At 38.9% G+C, this 14,513-nt stretch overlaps 2 protein-coding genes across 2 annotated transcripts in view; one reads left to right on the forward strand and one right to left on the reverse strand.

The window, feature by feature from the left end:
• The window catches only part of MSH2 (mutS homolog 2), a 43,322-nt gene extending 40,195 nt beyond the window's left edge, over positions 1-3,127 (forward strand). Inside the window, exons 15-16 of the mRNA XM_053461081.1 lie at positions 1,344-1,513; positions 2,857-3,127. Coding sequence (XP_053317056.1) covers positions 1,344-1,513; positions 2,857-3,033 — 347 coding nt within the window. The 3' untranslated portion in view covers positions 3,034-3,127. The remainder of the gene's footprint in view (positions 1-1,343; positions 1,514-2,856) is intronic.
• Positions 1-14,513, reverse strand: part of CALM2 (calmodulin 2) — a 186,015-nt gene that overhangs the window by 135,481 nt on the left and 36,021 nt on the right. The window lies entirely within an intron of this gene.

Genomic DNA, 14,513 nt, shown 5'->3' on the forward strand with positions numbered 1-14,513 from the left:
TTGGCTGAATTTTTTTCTTTAATTTGGCTAAAATTAAAATAAACAACTACATTCTCCTTGAAGGGTGGTGATAGGTGGATCGTTTTTTTTCCTGATTTTATATACAAGATCCACTTTAAATTTTTAATGAAATTAAAACTAGAAATCATGTGATCTTAGACACAGGTCTCTGAACCTGAAGGTCTGTAACAAGCAGATTGAATCTCATTAGCATCTGCTCCGATAACTGATTAAACATGAGGACGGTCCACGGCACGCATTGGGTTACCTCTTTGGGCCGGTGCGGGCGATTTGCCTTTATCGGGAATCTTTTTGAGTTAGTAAACAACGGGGCGCTGCTTCTCACGGCAGAGGTGGCTACGGGCAAGTTAAACGCCAACTGATTAAAAATATGACAGTGGTGCTTCTGGAAATATTTGTTTTACTGTCCTAGACTTGCCAGTGGAGAAAGTTAGTCAGCTCTACCTTGAGCAGTTATATTGATTCATCTCTAGCAACTAATGAAATGGCAGAAGGTTACCGCACACGCCGTGGTACCGGCGGTAATAAAATGTAGTCTGGTTTTACAGCCGGCACTTAGAGACTGCCTGACCAGTTAATGATTATGACCAAGCGGAGAGTCCCAGGCTAAGCTCAGTAGATCAGCGGTTGGGGCTTTCATTAATTAGAGCAATCCATTCCTCCCTGTTATCTACTTTATATTTTAAAAGGCGGAGGGCTGGTGCTGAATCATTGACTCGTGTAAGCAAAAAGTACAAAACATGATGCCATTACAGGTATAAAAGAAATAAAAAGCCCTAACATCAGAGTACAAATTACATTCGGAATAAAATCCCCTGGGCAGAATTCTGTTTGCTTTGTGTTATGGAAGATGGGCTATTTGACCTTGTTTTGAGTATTAAATATTTATATGTATATATATATCTGTATATATCATATATATAATGTGCAGTGATGTTTTCCAGTTAGGTGCCGTATTGATGCTGATCATAAGTCACTGAAATGGACCTTTAAACATGACAACGCTTTTAATTAAGGTGAAGTTGCTAATAAGGACAGGTAAAAGAGGAGTCCCTTGCTCGGGGTGAAGGTTCTCTGGCTCTTGATTCAGAGGAAATCAATGTGCGGCTCGTTCGTGTTGCTTTGCGTCGAAGGCATCTGTTTAACGGAGAGATGGCAGGAGAGCCGTGGTTTCAGCTCCCCAACTTCACTATTCATTATGTTAGGTCCAGTAAATTTCTCCAGTAAGAAGGGCTGAGCTGGACCTGTAAAAAGTTCAATTTAATGGTCGAGAGATATTGGAGACTTATCAGTAACAGCATTTTCTCTATTAATGTATACAGGTGTCTGCGACCAGAGCTTTGGAATACATGTGGCAGAGCTTGCAAACTTTCCTAAGCATGTCATTGAAAACGCCAAAGCGAAGGCGTTGGAATTAGAGGAATTTCAGTATATTGGATATTCAGACGAAGGCGGCGAGCCCTGCAACAAGAGACGGTGCACCGAAAAGGAGGTTTGTATGTTTTACATGTAATGTAAGGGAGTTTTACTTTACTGAGGTGGCGGCAGATAAATGGAAAATCTTCCCAGGAGAAGTGGTAGAGTTTAACAGGGTAAGGGATATTTACGCATGCATGGCGTAGGATTATGGCTGTCCTGAAATTTACAAGACTAAGGACTGATTAAGGTCTGAGTCTTTACATGGGCAGACTAGTTGGGCCAGATGGTTCTTATTTGCTGTCAAATTCTATGTTTGAGTTAATTACATCCCACAAGTACAGAAACTGGATCGTTCAGCTGGATGGCAAATTGCATTGTAGACTCTGCTGTCCCTACATAGTTATACGTATTCTATTAGTGCCAGTCGTGATGTTTAGTAACCATAAAGCTCTGCTTGGTCACTTACCTGTCTGCAGCTGGCTGGTACCTGTCGCCGTCCATGTTTTTGCTTGTATGCGGTGCGTGTATGTGTGTGGGCGCCATGCACTTCTCAGTACAACTAAAGTGTAAGTGGAGTAGGGACGGCCAAATCAATAGAAAACACATGACTGTGTCTGAGAGATGTTTTCTGCCATGTTTGCAAATACCCATAACCCATGGCGTGGACAGACAGAGTAAAGAACATGAGGCGGTAGGAGTGAGATGTCTGGAGAAGTAAAACCTTGGTTGAAATGCAAATTCTCTTGGTTATCCCGGGAAGTGCTTGTTCTACCGCGGCACAGACAAGGATTTGTGACTAATGCTAATCTTTGTCAGTAACGGTACAGTCTGTCAGCCTGTAGCGTGATCTGATATTCCTGCCAGGCTAAATATTCCATCACTGTGAAGTCCTTATGTTTTAACTTGGAAAGAGTGTTGTTTTTTGGGGGTTTTTTTTTTTTAACCAAGTAAAGTCTAGCTGGGGAAGATGTATCCCTCGATTTTATATTCTCAACAGAAAATCATGCGTGAAATAGTTATTATCCTCAGTTAAATTGACATTTTTTGTTATTATTCAATCTGACTATCCAGATGCATAAGTACTTAAGACGACATAACATGCATTAATTCTGCAAAGGATCAATCTATCTAAGTTCTGAAATGTTAAGTTGTGAAATATGTTTTGCTTCGGATATCACACCATGATGACCTGAATTCATTTTATCTTGCAGTGTTTGGTGTCTTTCCACGATACAGGCATTTATCATTCTGCATCCATCTAAACCAATAATTAACCAAAGCTAGTGACCTATAGAAAGGCTATCTACAAGCCGCATAGTTTATTGCAATTGTAGCACTTGTATTTATGATCAATATTCCAGTGTTCGCTTTACCATTCTGTTAAATCGTGACAGATTATATTTTGTTCTATTGCAGGAAGGTGAAAAAATAATTCAAGATTTTCTTTCCAAAGTGAAAGCGTTGCCGCTTACGGACATGTCCAAAGAAGAGCTGAAGTCCACCCTGAAACGGTTTAAGGCCGACATCGTATCGAAGAATAATAGTTTTGTCAATGAGGTTATTTCTCGAACGAAGGCAGCGAGCAGAGTTTAAGTGAAAGCTGGGCTTGGAAGAATGAGCTCGATTTTCTTATTGTTTGTCCCTTTGTTTTCCTGTAGAATATATTAAAATATACCCTCCACCAGCATATACTGTACAAAGAATACGTTTTTTTGTATTAAAACTCTGAAAATTTTCTTCTGTTATTTAGTAGCTAAATGTCCCCGTTGTCTGATAGTTTTAATGATCTGTTTTCCAGGACAGTATCGTTACCGATAATCAGTTGCCTAAAGCTGAGTGCTGTTAATGGTTAAAGCTTTTCAAACGGGTTTCACTCGGTCCTGGGTTGCATCCATTTTTAAAAATATGGGCAGCTCTTAGATGCAAAAATGAAGGTATATCCTAAAATCTAAGCCTCAAGGGACATAGATGTCCAAAAATGTCATAACTCTTACTGTCATTTCCGTTCTACACACTATAGTATCATATGTAATAGTGTTTAGGATAGCTTTACATTTTTGGTGCCGCCTTTGCAAATGCATGAAATGGTTTTCTGCAGAATCCCTCCATATGAATTTGCCGCATCCCCAGCTGTTTGCCTTGTAAGAGATGTTTTGCCGAACGCATCTCCCACCAAGTTAAATAGATTTATATTTACTGCTAGTCCGCACTAGAACACACACGGCCAGCGTTCCGAGAGGGGGTAATGCGCATGTTCCGGCACGTCGATTGATTTCGATGAGTGGTGCCCTGATGCTGAAGCTTTTCCTGAAGAGAAGTAATTTGATTCTTTTTACAGTCTTATTGAATACATAGTAAAGTACCTTAATTATACGTTCTTTGTTCAGGAGCCTGTGTGTGACACTGGAGTGTCTCTTTATGGAGGTATGCGGAAGAAAGTGGAAAAAGCACAACTAAAACCAATATAACACCAGAAATTGATAGCCAAACTTAACAAGAGTCTGTCCAGCATGTTTGACCAAAGTATAATGCAACATGGATTTGCTTTTCAAACTATGATTATATGTCTGTGTAAAATATATATATATATATTACACAAACACACGCACACTCTCCAAAGCAGACATGACTGCAGAGACAATATGCAATAATTTGCTGAATAAGTGAATCACTGTTCTTAGAACGAATGCCTTGGTGACAAATCCTACATTGGGGTAGCAGAATTTAATTAAAAATATAGATCCTTCACGGTGTCAGATTTATTGACCATAGAGTGCGTAAGCACTTTGCAGCTGCTGATCGTATATTCTATTATTTTTTTCACATTTACTACCAATAAGAGAGCGCAGGATCAGGCTGTGCTGTTCCTTTTTGATAAGGGGTTATGGAGACATAAAAGAGAGTCAGATCTTGAGCAACGAAAATTAGACCTGTCTGTGTAGTTGGCATGAAAGCCTTTTTTTTTTTTTTTGCTGAAATAAAGCTTTAAAAGCTGTTTATTATGCTTACCGCCAGTAAATATATTAAATGCTTTCTGTGAACATACACAAATATGAAAGCAATTGCTTTGCATTAAATGAGAAGAAACTGAACTAGAACATTGTGAAGTTTAGAGCAGCTCTGAAGCCAGGTATAAATGGTTACTTTAATATAAATTTTCCATTCTAGGATGATCCTGAGCCCTAGAACCTCCTTTTCAGCCATGATGGAGTTACATCCTTCTATGTTTCCCTATGTTGGTAGCGTGATGATAATGTGTGACCACTGTTATGTGGCTTTTGACTCCAGATAGCATTGACGTATGGTTGGCCCTTCATAATGCACGGTAAATGGTTAACTGGCCAAGTTGTCAAAACCACTGTGTCCCTTATGGGCAGTAGGGAATCCTCTTAGCGCAATAACTGTACAATTGCCACATGCTTCGATAAGACATACGGAAAATCTCATTGATGGAAGAGTGTAGGGTTATGTGATAGACCTTCGGAGTCCCGTTGGTGCGGCGCTGGGGAATTCTTGGTGGATGGTCCTTAATAAAACCATTATTTGTAGGAGGTGAATTCCAAATAGAGACAATTTGGCTAGTACAGTGTATATATACTCTCCAGAGATCATTTTTATGACACACAATTGTTCAAAAGTTTGAACTTAGAATTTTCCTTGTTTTTGAAAAAAAAGCATATTTTGTCCATTAAAATAACATGAAATGGATCAGTAATCCAGCGCAGACGGTGTTAATGTTGTAAATGACTTGTAGCTGGAAACGGCTGATTTTTAATGGAATATCTTCATAGGGGTACAGAGGGTCTTTATCACTCCCATCACTCCTGTGTTCCAATGGCACGTTGTGTTCGCTGATCCAAGTTTAAGTTTAAAAGGCTAATTGACATTACAAAAATGTCCTTGTATTCCATGAAAGCAGCTAAGTGACACCAAATTTTTGAACGGTAGTGTAGATGAGTGGGTTGTGCATAATGCATAGGTCAGTCAGTGTCGTGACTCGAGATTTGTTATTTAATTATGTGTTATACCCGGCCAGATCAGCTCCCTGTTTAGCCCCTCCATAATGCATCTTTAAAGCTGCAAACTCCCATTGTAGTGAATAAAACACCAAATATTGAGCCTGGTACATTGATTTCCTTATTAAATGGAAATCTGGTAATGATTTCTTCTTTTCATGCAACAAACAATGCTCCTGGAAATGCTAGATTTGATGGACATTAACGGTTACATACAGACGCTCGTCGTCTTTACAATGTCTCGGCTGCGACAGCGAGGGACGTTCAGTACATTACTCAAGGATGCTATAGGTACAGTACATGCAGCGATATGTGACTTCGACTTACAATATATTCAATTTATGATAAATTCATCGTCGAGGAGTACCTGTATCGTTAAAAATAATCAGAATATATTAAATAAAGATGATTAAAACCCAATTAAACTTTTTAAAAGTCTGTGTTGGAAATATTATTGCACATGCTGCACTGGAGAATGCAAGAGCAAATTAAACCACGCTCCGCAAGACATTGACCTCATCTCTAAATTAAATGTGGATGTTTATAGACCAAATTCATCAATTCCAATCTTATGATTACAGGCTTTGGTTCTAAAATGCGTATTTGAATATCCATAATTTATGGCCGTTTATCCAGGTATAATGTGAAGAGAAGTTCACAGAGCAGAAAGTTCAGCGTGGCTATTCATTTGTGTTTATGTGGGGCTGATTGCCTTTAACTGGTGGCTGTTTGGAAACGGTTAGTTAGATGTTGGCTGAGAATAAGTTGTAGGTCAAGAACCGATTTTGCTAAAACCACAAATTTTATTAATTAGCCAACTCAGATCCACATTAAAAAACAACCTTTTGATGCTTGCTTCTGTTCCAGGCTGGTTGTATCGGGGTGATCAGATGACTCCATTAATTTGAGACATATATGAGTATAATGCATCTTAATGCACCCTTGGCACACGCGTTTACGAGGGGATATCTGGTCATAGTTGCTAGAATTAGGCAGCAACAGGCTCTGTGCCAATGACTCCTAAAAGCCTTATCACGGGCACTTTGCACGCTTGGTTAGGTGCCTGATGTGATGGCAGCATTCACACTCAGTTATAAATTAATATAAATTCTTTCTGATGACCGGCGTGGCAACGCATTTAATGATAGATTGTGTCTCTGCTCGATCAAGATGTTTCTAAATTGATATTGAGATTCCACTTGCCAGGTATCTGGTAATTTTTGTGTGAACATAGGCATTATTCATCAAGGACTGCAACAACGTGCTTCTAGATTGCTTTTAATGAAGCTCCCAATGATTAGAATTTTAGTGTCCAATATGATTTAAATGAGAAAGTTGGGATGAATTGGACCTCTGAAGCTGGGAATTTGTGTTTTTTCCTCTATCCCGTGGTATCCGACTAATATATTGTAAATACAAATATAATATGAAATACCAGCATCACATGCAACACAAAACACAACCGTTAAGAATTGTGGGTTCCTACCTGAATAAGGCACGGCCTACAGATGGTCAATCCAAGCGTGGTGCTAACAGAGCTGAGCCAGATCCTTATTCACCCTACAGAAAATAAAACTCAGCCACTGGCCCTTCTCACCCGCTACATGAGCGCCCGCTTCCGGATGGGTCACTTAAACCAGTTCCAGTCCTTCTCTGCCCTTCTGTCTTTTATTCTCTCTGACAGTAAAAGTAGTTGCCATCCCAGAGGTTGCCATAAAATGTTTGATTTAGACACATTTGTCACATCTATCAGTTGTTTCCTAAGAGTTCTGTGCCATCGCACACCCAGGTGAACCCTGATTCCTCTGTAATGATGTCCTAATTAAAGGCGCTACTCTACATGATTGCCGTATCCAGTGCCTGTCATCTGCTGGGCTCTCGGAGAGTTGTCATCTGCCGCAGTATATGGCTCAGCCAATCAATAGTTAATTAAGAGGGTGCATATTTCTTTGTTCAGCTACATTAACTTAAATTGGTGCTGTTTACTGATCTCATTATCCTCCAAATGCCTACTGGGCAGGTGCTTGTGAAACTGGATGAATACATAAACATTACCAAAAAAAAAAACCTTACGGCATTAAATGCTTTACACGGGAGATTATAAACATAGGAACGGTACATAACAAGGCAGAGTGTCCCAGATTTTCAAAACAATGGGAAATATAACTCATACAGGAATATAGAAGAACACACACACACACACACACACATATATAAATATATATATATATATAAATATATATATATATATATATATATATATATATGCATTCACTTACTTTCATTGAGCCAAATTAGGTTAACCATCTTTGTGTGTGTATATATATATATATATATATATATATATATATATATATATATACATATGTATGTATATATATATATATATATATATATATATATATATATATATATATATATGATTTCGAACCTAATTTGGTTCATTGAAAGTGTGTTAAATAGGTTACATTTCTAGCGACTGTTCTTGAGCAAAGATCTTTAGTACTGTCCGCTGGGCTCGGCATTGTCGGCAGTCCTAGTCACAATCACTTAGTATATTTAAATGTTATTAATATTTTTCATGAAACGTTTCCCTCTGATCAGTGAAGCCGATATTCTATGTGCTTAATTGGAAAGGCATATTAGATGTTCTGCTATCTCATGGCGGGCAGTTCTGTGCAAAGAATTCTGAAAGCTAATTATGGAGAATATTCTGAATGAATCAAGTGCTCTCAGTCTATTGAAAATCAAAATGCGGTTTTCCAAGGATCCGAATGGATGATCATAACTTCACAAAGGAGTTCTTAACAGAAACTGAAGGAAGTGCTCTGTGGATAATAAGGACATTTAATTTGAATATCTCATAATGTTAGCCTTATGTCTTTAGTTTTTCATCCCTATCATCCTGTCCCCTAATGGAAAGGTTCAGTCATAGCGCCAGCAGATTCCATAGCGCTGTTACAATAGAGGACAGTGAAAATAGTTAACAAGGACAATTTAAAATAGACAATAAATTTAACAGGTTAACACGTGGTGGTACAGGTGGAGAAGGCCCGACTTATGATGTTTTGGCTGAGTAACAAAGCCATCAAGCTACCTGAGTAAATGAATGAACTCTGTAAACGTTCCGTGCATCTGCAGTGCATGCGAATGATACTAAGCCAGAAAGACCATATTCCTAGTTTTTCTAAGGATCTCCCTTGTTTTCAAAGCCGTTTCACAGAAGAGGATATATTACTTAAAGGTAAAGGTTAAAGAGGTTTTGCATGTCCTGCATATCACCCCATTGTGTTTGGAGAAACATGCAAAATGTTCCAGAGAAACACATTTTCAGCCAGTTACTGTGTCTATTATGCTATCACCAAAATCTTTCCTCTCATGTACCCAGAATTTCAGCCATGATGTACCTGTTCTGTACCTGTGAATGCACTTATTCTCTAATTTCATGCAACCTTCACGTACTTTAAAAACTCACTAAAAACCCACCTATTCAGAAACATCCTATCCTAATACCCCCAACCTGCATTATGAGGAAACCATCAATCCTCCCCACGTCCGACACCACTGACTATTCCACATGACTCTCACTATAGTAAGCAGTCTCTTACCTTTTTTTGTCTCACTCCCACTCAACCTCCTAATAGATTGTAAGCTCACAAGAGCAGGGCCCTTAAGTGCGTTTATTGTCATATTGTCATGACAACAATGTTTTTTTCATTGTCCTCCTACTATAACAGCATTGCATTGTAAAGTGAACTTTTTCAGTGTTTTCTATTTTATTTTTTGTGGATTTTTCGCTTTCTTTTACAGAGTTTTCAGGGAGTTTCCAGTTCAGACGGACTTTTAGCACAATGTCTTTGGATGTCTGCGGGGCATGGAAGAAGATACAGGGTCTTAATGTTTTTAGATTCACCAGCCGGAAACATTTTCATTTTTAAAAGATTAAACACCTGACAGAAATCCGTGGGGACGTTCTATGAAGGTAGGAGCAACATTTCATATATATGAGAATGTGATGTTCCAGTTGCATGAGTTAAAACATTGTGAAATATTTATCATAAACACCGTTCTGTTATGCCCCTGTGCAAGTGGTTTGGATATATAATAACGTTGCCTTTAGATAAGCAACCACAAGCACTGCTTTAATATTAAGATTGGCTGAACATTTTTGAAGGTATATGTATTCAGTCCGAATGACTAGGGACCTGAAACAGAAAATAAGAAATATAAAGTCCTACATGCTTGGGTTCTTGGGATTAAGGGCATTCTTGCCTCATGCATCTTTGTCAAACTGTGATGATTTTTAATACTGTTGACTATGTATGAGTCATAGAGCCTACACGGTCCTTGAGGCCATGCTGCCTATCGGGTAATTCCACACTTTCTCCGTATATTGCTTAAATCAGCGACAGAGATGGACTGTGTTACGCCATGAAGCAGGGTGTGCGGAGAACTCCTGACCTTTCTTTGTACGTGTTGCGACAGAAAGGACGTCTTTGCCAAGCCTGTTATTCCTAAATTTTTCATGTTGCCTCACGATGTCCAGCATCACATTCTATATTAAATGTGTTTGTCCTCTGCATTTTAAACACATGCAATATTTAAATAAGAGTAGACATTATTTTTTTTGTTTTGTATGTCATATACATATGGGCCAAAATTCAAGTGTTATGAAGAACTTCATGTTTTTCATCTATATGATGAAGAAGAATGTGGGACCTTCACTTTGGTTGCGCAGGATTGCCAATATATGAATATGACATCCCATTCTTGAACCGCCGGCTAGCTTTCATCAATATAACTAAGTGGACCTGTCATAGTAGTTTGTGAAGTACACTTTATGACCAAAAGTATCTGGACAAATGACTGTCACACCTACATTAGCTTGTTGGACATCACATTCCAAAACCATGAGCATTTACATGGAGCCTCCACTTTTCGAAGAAGGCTTTCCATAAGACAGGGGCATACCAAGAGTATTTTGGCACCTGGGGTAGATCTTGTATGTGCCCCCCATTTTAAAATGTGAAGACACCTACAAAAAATTAATATGTTGGCAAGAATATTTATTTCACAAACTTGTAAACTGTATGTCAACTGGAAAAATAGAAATCTGAAAAAAATAATAATTAACTTATAAATAAATTAAGATTAAATAAATAGCATTTACTAAACAGATATGGTACAGCATAACTCCTATCACTGTATACTGAGCCAGACATGGATAGTGGTACAGCGTGACTCCTATCACTATACAATGGCCAGACATTGACAGGAGTGCATAATAACCCCCATCACTATATACTAAGCCAGACATTGATGTGGTAGGGCTCTGACTCACAAACAGACTGACTGTGCCACCTCTGCCCCTGAAGCAGCCTGCCTGTGCCACGTCTACCCTGAAACAGCCTGACTGTGCCCCTTCTGCCCCTCAAACAGTCTGCCTGTCTCATTTCTGCCCCTAAACACTTATACGTTAACTGACTCGCACACTGTGTGAGGAAACTCTCTTTTCCCGCCCTAAGTCAGAAAAGAGAGTTTCCTCGCACAGTGTGCGGGCGCCAGAGTGGAAAGCTGCAGTCCCGCGTTAGGCGGCTGTCGGGCCGCATAAACATCTGCGCGGCCCTGGTGGTGGTTTTCTTTGGTATTTATAAGTTTATTTAACAACAGTTAACCGCTGTAGTATAACAAAGGGTTTGTAAGTACAGTCTTATGATAAGAAGAGTAGTCATACAGTAAATCTGATCAGGGTACAATATGTATGAATATATCTGGAAAGGAGGTCCTACCCCCATAGGGCTTACAGTCTAAATAAGTAAAAGTTGTCTGGAAAACCCAAAACAAAATAATATATAGAATCGGGAGTACTGAGAATTCCCTAAAAAAATAAAATAATGGTGGAGAATTATTTTTTCTTTTATTAATGCAAGACTTCTATGAAAAATAAAATGTAAAAACAAAAAACAACAAATACAAAAATTCATATTTAAAATGCATTTGGAATGCCAGACTTTGTCATTTGAGTCCTCTGTAAAAACATTATCATAAATAATTATTACATTTTTGGTTTCTTTTGACTTTCTATTTTATTGTATGCATGAAATTGCTATGTAAATGATAAAGGGATACAGTATATGTGCAGTTATCTTCATATGGTTAGCTGCAGGCTTCTCAAAAATGTCAGACTCTGCCAGCGTCGAGTGATGCCAAGATTCTGTTATCTTATCGCGGTGTCTATGTACACCAGAGGGATCCATGCAAGACAGGTGTAGCCTTTCTATCTTAGTGATATTGACAGATGGTTAGCCTTAGAGCAGGTATGGCTTGGAAAACAGGTCAATGAAACATAACATCATTCTTTATGTACAATTGAATATTATGTTTAATAAAAACAGGAAAAAATGAATTGTGAATGATGTAGGAGTATACTGTATATACCTTTAACACAGTGATTTTGGCAATCTGAGCCCTGTCCTTTGTACTGAAAACATTGGCAAAACATGTTGCAGTCTCTAAAGCATTGCGTTCTGCAATGTATGTATTCCACGTATGCCTGACCCAGGGCAGCGTCACTCTATGGTACCATTCGGAGAACTTTCTCATCACACGGAGTCATGGGATATGATGTCATTTTCTGGAATGCTGGCATGGAAGGCGCTGTTAAGATACTATATAATGGGCAGGTTTCATGGGAGATCTCTCATCTTCCCAACTGGCCTATTGATTATAAAATTGATTATAAAACATTAACTGAAAAGCCAAAAAAGGTTTTTTCATGTTGGTGGATTTTTATCTTCTTAATATGGGCATTTGGAGAGGGTTGCCACATCCTCTTTTTATTTGTACTCAAATTGGCAATAAGAGGTAACCGTTTTCTCTTATGATAAATGTTCTCTCTTCTCTAACTCCTTCCCAATGGGAAGAGATTAGGACTACGTAAAGATTAGAACTACAGATATGGCTGCCAGAAGCATGCACTCCCCTCAGTCCTCTATGCACGGAATACGCTGACATTTATTAGCTAGTAAGTGTCCCAGGCTGATATTGACTGTAAAGGATTAGTGCATATAAAGCAATATTTGATTCAGTAAATCTAGCATATTATTCTAATCTCTGATCTTCACAGCAGGGATACCGTTAAATGTCATCTTTGTCTTGATGGAGAGGTTGGTGAGCAGTGAGTAACTGGATTTATTATAATTAATATATCTCTATCCGAAAAATGTTAAGTATCTAATTAAGATATAGTGAAAAGTATAATAGAATATAGAATTCTATTTATAACTATTTACATAGTTAATATTTTAATGAATGTGTAACATCTTCAAGAATTTTACTAATCATTTTTTATTCTCATGGAAATATGTACACTCATTGGCCACTTTATTTGGTACACCTGTTCAGTTGCTTGTTAACACAAATAGCTAATCAGCCAATCGCATGGCAGCAACTCAATGCGTTTAGGCATGTAGATGCGGTCAAGACAACTTGCTGAAGTTCAAACCGAGCATCAGAATGGGGAAGAAACGGCATTTAAGTGACTTTGAACATGGCATGGTTGTTGGTGCCAGACGGTCTGAGTATTTCAGAAACTGCTGATCTACTGGGATTTCCAAGCACAGCCATCTCTAGGGTTTACAGAGAATGGTCCAAAAGAGAGAAAATAACCAGTGAGCGGCGGTTGTGTGGACGAAAATGCCTTGTTGATGTCAGAGGTCAGAGGAGAATGGGCAGACTGGTCCGAGATGACAGAAAAGCAACCGCTGGTTACAACCAATGTATGCAGAATATCATCTCGTCGAACCTTGAAGCAGTTGGGCTACAGCAGCAGAAGACCACACCGGGTCCCACTCATGTCAGCTAAGGAACAGGAAACTGAGGCCACAATTCGCACAGGCTCACCAAAATTTGACAATGGAAGACTGGAAGAACGTTGCCTGATCTGATGAGTCTCAATTGCAGGTTCTATATTCAGATGGCAGGGTCAGACTTTGGTATAAACCACATGAAAGCATGTATCCATCCTGCCTCGTATCAACGGTTCAGGCTGGTGGTGGTGTAATGGTGTGGGGGACATTTTCTTGGCACACTTTAGGCCCCTTAGTACCAATTGAATGTTTCCAGCGCCTTGTAGAAAGTATGCCACAAAGAATGAAGGCAGTTCTGAAGGCAAAGGGGGGTCCAACCCGGTACTAGCAAGGTGTACCTAATAAAGTGGCCAGTGAGTGCATTTTTAATTTATATTCAACACACTGTGATAAGGAACGCAACTCTCATTTTTTTGGAATCTGTGGAGGTTTAGAACACATCCTTCTGGTTCTCATTGGGTTAACTATATGTATACTATAGGTAATATTTTTTTTTCCGTTTTCACAGTGTCTGGACTCCCTCGGTCACATTGTACGTGAAGGTCTCATGGGCAATAATGCAGTGCACGTCTAGTGACATGCTGGTAAAGGTTAAGGTGAAGCTGCAGGAGCAGATTACATGCTCCCCGTCGAGGTCACGCCAACATTGTGACTTGAACATGTTTTTCTCTCTCATTCCAGCTCCCTTATGCTACTAATTGGCTATGATTGCTTGAAAGGGTTTGCACATGTGACACTTGGTCTTTGGATACTTTCCATTTTGCTAGGAAGAAGAAAATTACACTTTTTTGTGCTTTTTTTACTGGTAATTTCTAAACCTTGCCTCTGTTGGGCACATTTCTAATTATATTTGTGCAGGACAAGTTTTCATATCAATATGTTTAGAGAACCTATAGTGAGGTTTTCAGGACGATTATATGTATTGATTTGTTATTCTTAAAGGTTTAATTTGTACAAAGTATTTTTTGGATACTGAGACGCATTTGAAATCAGTAGGAGAATAGTCTTTGTTAATGTAGGTTCGCTATTTTTAATGTCTTTGACCCGCAGGTGGAATTTAGAATGGCCACAAGAAATGATCAGTATTATGCTTTTGGCGATATAGTTTCTTGGTTTTAACAGGAGTCAAGGGACCTGATTAGTCCCCGGCCATAGTTGCCGAGTTTTCCTCTCTTAGCCGGCTACAGGG

The sequence above is a fragment of the Spea bombifrons genome, chromosome 3 (assembly GCF_027358695.1).
Source record: "Spea bombifrons isolate aSpeBom1 chromosome 3, aSpeBom1.2.pri, whole genome shotgun sequence".
NCBI lineage: Eukaryota > Metazoa > Chordata > Amphibia > Anura > Pelobatidae > Spea > Spea bombifrons.